At 40.7% G+C, this 5,126-nt stretch overlaps 2 protein-coding genes and 1 long non-coding RNA gene across 3 annotated transcripts; 1 reads left to right on the top strand and 2 right to left on the bottom strand.

The window, feature by feature from the left end:
- Positions 1–240: 240 nt before the first annotated feature.
- Positions 241–1,535, top strand: LOC104945980 (DEP domain-containing protein 5-like). Its single transcript, XM_010771720.1, has 2 exons — positions 241–448; positions 950–1,535. Exon 2 carries the CDS (start codon positions 955–957, stop codon positions 1,246–1,248), a length of 294 nt encoding a protein of 97 aa, XP_010770022.1. The 5' UTR covers positions 241–448; positions 950–954; the 3' UTR covers positions 1,249–1,535.
- On the bottom strand, positions 1,344–2,120 carry LOC104945981 (uncharacterized). The gene is made up of 2 exons (XR_798397.1): positions 1,600–2,120; positions 1,344–1,521 (listed from the first exon to the last, which is right to left on the bottom strand). It is a non-coding gene; the product is annotated as an uncharacterized lncRNA (long non-coding RNA).
- A 288-nt stretch (positions 2,121–2,408) lies between these two features.
- On the bottom strand, positions 2,409–4,345 carry LOC104945979 (major facilitator superfamily domain-containing protein 12-like). Its single transcript, XM_010771719.1, has 3 exons — positions 4,207–4,345; positions 3,913–4,043; positions 2,409–3,835 (listed from the first exon to the last, which is right to left on the bottom strand). The coding sequence occupies exons 1-3, from the start codon at positions 4,272–4,274 to the stop codon at positions 3,801–3,803; spliced, it is 234 nt and encodes a 77-aa protein (XP_010770021.1). The 5' UTR covers positions 4,275–4,345; the 3' UTR covers positions 2,409–3,800.
- Positions 4,346–5,126: the final 781 nt, after the last annotated feature.

Below are 5,126 nucleotides of genomic sequence, written 5' to 3'. Positions count from 1 at the left end.
TTTGCATTAAAGCTACGTCACAGATTCAGCCCTTGCAAAAACAGGGCTAAAAGAAGAGCAAATAGAGCGAAATGAGGCATGGCTAAAATGCATGATCTGTTTGGTATTTTGAAGAAAAAACTTCGCAGACATGTTTTATATAGGTATGGCCCTACAATATATTATTCAAATATAGCATGATAGGTCCACTTTAAGTACATTTTGCTTCTAATAATACTTTGTACTTTTACTCTAGTAAGATTTAGAATGCATGAGTTGTAATGAATGTATTGGTACTTTTACTCAAGTAAAGCATCTGAAAACTTCCAAGACCAAATAAAATGTATATGTTTCTGAGCGACATGTTGTGCTTCTTCCTCTCACAGATTTGGCTTTGTGCACGACAAGGTTTCAGCTTCTGCCTTCAACTTCCCGTCTGAGAACAAGCCCCAGTATGTCCACGTCACAGGTTAGACACACACACACACACACACACACAGACACAGACACACACACACACACTTATTCCTGGAAACCCACAGGATTTAACAGTGATTGAAGAAGTAAAAGTAAAAATCTATTAAAGAACTTAAAAAATACTTAAAGAACCAAAAGTAAAAGTACTCGTTGCAGAATGGACCATTTAATCACCATATCTTTTTGTATTAAAATGATTGGTGCACTTGGATGTTGCACTTGATAAATGTGGGGTTTATTTCAATTACTGGGTAGCTCAACCTTTAATCATGTGTCGATTTATATGATGTCATAAGTCAAATCTGTAACTAAATGTGTACAATGAATGTAGTGGAGTAAAAAGTAAAACATTAGCCAACAAAATGTAGTGGAGTAAAAGTATAAAGGGGTGGGGGTAGAGGGGTCAACTAGTCAGTTAGACAGCCCAAGTACCTTACTTAGGAACAGAACTTAAGTACATGTACTTACATCCCACCTGCCTCCTGTCTACCAGGCACCATGTTCCTGCAGCTGCCCTACTCCAGGAGGAAGTTCTCCAGCGGGCAGCAGCGGCGGCGCAGGAACTCCAACAGCTCCAACAGCCAGGGGCCGTACGGCAGCGAGGAGCGGGTGGGCTACTACTGGGCCTACAACACCATGCTGACCAAGGCCTGGAGGACGGGGGTGCTGGGGGACGAGAGGCTAGCCGACCGGCTGCTGCGAGACTTCACCGACTTCTGCGCCAACAAAGACAACCGGCTGCTGCAGCTGTGGGATGGCTGCCAGGAGAAGATGAACGCCAGTGCGCCCTGAACGCAGCTTCAGATCTTTTACTAAAGTAAAGTTACTAATATCACGGTGTAGAAATTATCTTCTACAATTCCTGGATTTTTGTTTTTTACTTCAAAGAAGTACCAAAAGCATCGATATGTTTGAAGTACCAAAAGAATCGATATGTTTGAAGTACCAAAAGCATCGATATGTTTGAAGTACCAAAAGAATCGATATGTTTGAAGTACCAAAAGCATCGATATGTTTGAAGTACCAAAGGCACCAATATGTTTGAAGTACCAAAAGCATCGATATGTTTGAAGTACCAAAAGCATCGATATGTTTGAAGTACCAAAGGCACCAATATGTTTGAAGTACCAAAAGCATCGATATGTTTGAAGTACCAACAAAAAAAAGTGCTAATTTAGCAGAATATCCATTTATTGAATCTCTGGACTGGATCATTAGTGATCAATGAATGTGTTCACCCTTTTCATTTTGCGGCTATAAAGGTAGGAGCTAACTTTAATGACTTGTTATGTTGCTAATTAGATCATCATTTATTAGTTGATTTATATTTAGTATGAATAATAGGGACGAGCAAACTAACTAATGTCGTCAAATAAATGTACGATATTGGCTTCTAAAATCAAGTAAAGTTGAAGCACGTCAAAATGATTCTTAAGCTTAGTTCTTGAATATATGTACTTAGTTACTTCCCATTACTGCCTCCTCCAATAAGAATCCACCTCTGATCTGAGTGGAGGTTTACAGTATTAAAGGCTTGAATCTGTGGAAGTCTAAAGTATAATGTTGATGCCTTAAGATCAGAGTGTCTGCTCAAATGATGTGTTTTGTTCATTATTTGTTTACAAAAATAAATAAGACAATGTTTAATAAAAAGCTACTTCCTGTTATTTTCCACCAGCAGTCACAATCAATGTTAGAACAAGACATCACAGATCTGAGAAGTACATGTACTCCAGATAGGAATGATTGTCTTTGCTTGGCTGAATCATGTTCAGGTGTATATCAGTATTTAGTGTTAGGGAGTGGGGGGGGAAGTCCCTCTGGAGGGAACGAAGGGATTTGAGCCTTTGCAGACCATTAACATGCACTAAAACCTATAACACACTACAGGAGAGGGAAACCCCCCCACTTGTCTATAAGGCAGAGTGATTGAATGAAGGCAAACACACACATTTCCAGTTGCACCTCATACAAATGTTTAATCCGTGTCTCTTTTATAAAACAACAGCAGCACAGAAGTCCCTGTTCTGAACATCACCAGTGTAAATCCCTTATAGTGGCATTCACCTATTAAATATCAGTTGATCCCTTTCAAATGTAATACAATTCTGCTTTTCAAGTTCATCTGTTATTATAAAAAATATCCCTTATATACGTTCCTTTAGGTTTGTGATTATAAAGGGTAAAACAATGCAAAGGAATTATTAAGATAGAAATATGATCTTATCATAATTAGTTGTTCCATGATGATTCCAACTCAAACTGTAAACATATTGACAGTGTCCTGTATGTAAAGTGATGAGTCTGAGTGAGACTTCTCTGATGATCAGGTAGCTTCCTGTTTCAGTGTCGTCTGTACCTGCTGACAGTCTGTTTCAATGTAGTGCTCTATCAATGTGTCCTTCTCTAGTGTAATGAACCTTTACTGAAGCCTTAGCACTTAAGAGTCTTGGAATGAAGTTTAGAATGTAGTCACATCAAAATCGCTAGCGTTGCAAAGAACTGTGTTCAAATGATCCCTGCTTATTGTGCAGTGTCTGTGAACGCACCACACTCTGGATCTGGTTTCCTTTAGCGTCCTCTTCTTTAGCTCTGATGACCTTTTAGTGAAGCAGTGGTTCCCTTGTTCCCTTTGTTAAAGTATCACCAAGCATCCCCAGCATGTCAGGCTTTACCCTCATGCTCCGTGCTGTCCAATGCAATGAACAATATTTGAACTAAAAACCAGACGCTAAAGCATGTTCCTGCTCACAGCTCTATAGTGAAGCATGTACATGTCGTCACAACCCCACAGTTCAAAAGTAATAAAACTGTTATGTGTTAGTTTGCTTCTGTGAAAATAAAGTAAGCTTTATACGGTTAAATGTGAGGAAAAAACAATGTGCAAAATACTAACGCAGTGAAAGAGTGAGGCAGCAGCTGCTTCATTCATCAGCTTCCTGCTGATTAGTGACTTCATCTGGGACTTCTATTACTTTGACACTTTGACTTTGTTGTGCCACCCTGTGTTGTGTGCTGATTATATATAAACCTTTGATTTCACTTCGATTAAAAGATCATGTTTATAAATGTGGGTTTAGTGAGAAATTGAATTAAAGCGGCAGTGCAATTGTGTGTAAAGACAAACGTACGATGCAAATGAGTATTTACCTGATGTTCATAATAACCAGGCTGCAACAAAACATATTTTTGGGGAAATGATGGAAAATAGGATGTAGGTTTTTAGTAGCTATAACTGTCAGTTACTACAGAAGAATCTTTCAAGTGAAGCTCCTCCTGCTGACTGCAGTGTTCCTGTTGTCTCGCAGGGTGAACGTTGTCCGTAAAAGAGGTGGGGGGGGCTGCTAGTTTACAATGGCTGCATCCTCTGGTAGACCACCTACACACACACACACGGAAGGAGTAGTTAGGGCACAGCCTTATTTCACTCTCTATCAGTAAGGTGAAGAGACTCACGGGGTCGGATCCTGATTGGCCAGATGAGGATGGAGCAGAGCGCCAGAGCGGCGACGACGGCCACGCCCCCCGTCACTATCACCATGACGTTATGATAGAACCACACACAGTCCGGGCAGCATACCACCGTACTGAGAGAGAGATACCATCATATTATTTAACTTTTTGTTTGCATAACTGTTTTGAATTGAATGCTATTTAAATCAGTTTAATCCACACTGAAATATCTCTACAGCACGTTAACACTCATGGTCAGAGGATGATCCCTGTGTCTCTCTTTGTGTGTGTACTTACTGGCAGGGATGCAGGGCCTGAATGATGATCACAGCGATTCCATTGGCCACCTTATCAGTGAAGCTCATGGCTCCGTACACAAACGCTCCACTTTGCTGCGGGTGGAAGAAGACAGTGGATCATGTAGAAGGACACACAACACCTCCCTCCCTCCNAGAGGTTGCCGTGGCATGGTAACAGCATGGTAACAGCATGGTAACAGCATGGTAACAGCATGGTAACAGCATGCTATAAACTTAAATCAATATAAAGTTGAACTTTATATTGATTTAAGTTTATAGCATGCTGTTACCATGCTGTTACCATGCTGTTACCATGCTGTTACCATGCTGTTACCATGCCACGGCAACCTCTCATTCCCCTGATAGGTGGAGAGTTGCCCATATAGGCGGAGGTCCTTGTTTCTGACGTCAGAGAATTTTCAAATCTGTATCAGTCTGTATCAGATCCGTTGCAGCCCTGTTTTTAGAGATTTATTTGGGTATGGGGGAAAAGAGAGAGGGTTGTGTTTTCTGACACTTGGTGAGTTCCCTGACACACCGGGGACACATAAAAGAGATAAAAGACCTACAAAAGTGCATTTTGCATGAGAGGTCCCCTTTAAGTCATTGTTTAGACTTTTAAAGTGCCCATGAGCTTTTAGTCGAAACGTGAATATGTCTTGGATTCCTTCTGTTCAAAGTAAGCATGCAAGTGATGACTTAAGGGGGCTTACATGTGATTTTTCCCATTATTCCAAAACCGCTTTAATGCAGCACAAATCCCCTATCTCACATTGTTAAGGAAAGAGAAGATCCTTTCTGTCCCGTGATTCGGATCTGCTCCAAAATCTAATTGGTCTTCCACAGCCCATATAACATCATTCCCCCAAGTTGCATTAGAATCTGGACAGTAGTGTTTCTATAATCCTGCTGACAGAC

The sequence above is a fragment of the Notothenia coriiceps genome, unplaced genomic scaffold (genome assembly GCF_000735185.1).
Source record: "Notothenia coriiceps isolate Sejong01 unplaced genomic scaffold, NC01 NC01_scaffold00010369, whole genome shotgun sequence".
In the NCBI taxonomy this organism is placed as follows: domain Eukaryota; kingdom Metazoa; phylum Chordata; class Actinopteri; order Perciformes; family Nototheniidae; genus Notothenia; species Notothenia coriiceps.
The sequence above is the reverse complement of the archived record's forward strand: the minus strand, read 5'-3'. Positions and strand labels throughout refer to the sequence as shown.

Bases quoted from the DNA above. Each gene is read 5' to 3' on its own strand.
- LOC104945980 (XM_010771720.1), top strand. From the start codon at position 955: ATGTTCCTGCAGCTGCCCTACTCCAGGAGGAAGTTCTCCAGCGGGCAG.
- LOC104945979 (XM_010771719.1), bottom strand. From the start codon at position 4,274: ATGAGCTTCACTGATAAGGTGGCCAATGGAATCGCTGTGATCATCATT. The intron at 4,044-4,206 runs GTAAGTACACAC...TCTCTCTCTCAG, and splicing joins CAGGCCCTGCATCCCTGCCA to TACGGTGGTATGCTGCCCGG. The intron at 3,836-3,912 runs GTGAGTCTCTTC...GTGTGTGTGTAG, and splicing joins GCCAATCAGGATCCGACCCC to GTGGTCTACCAGAGGATGCA.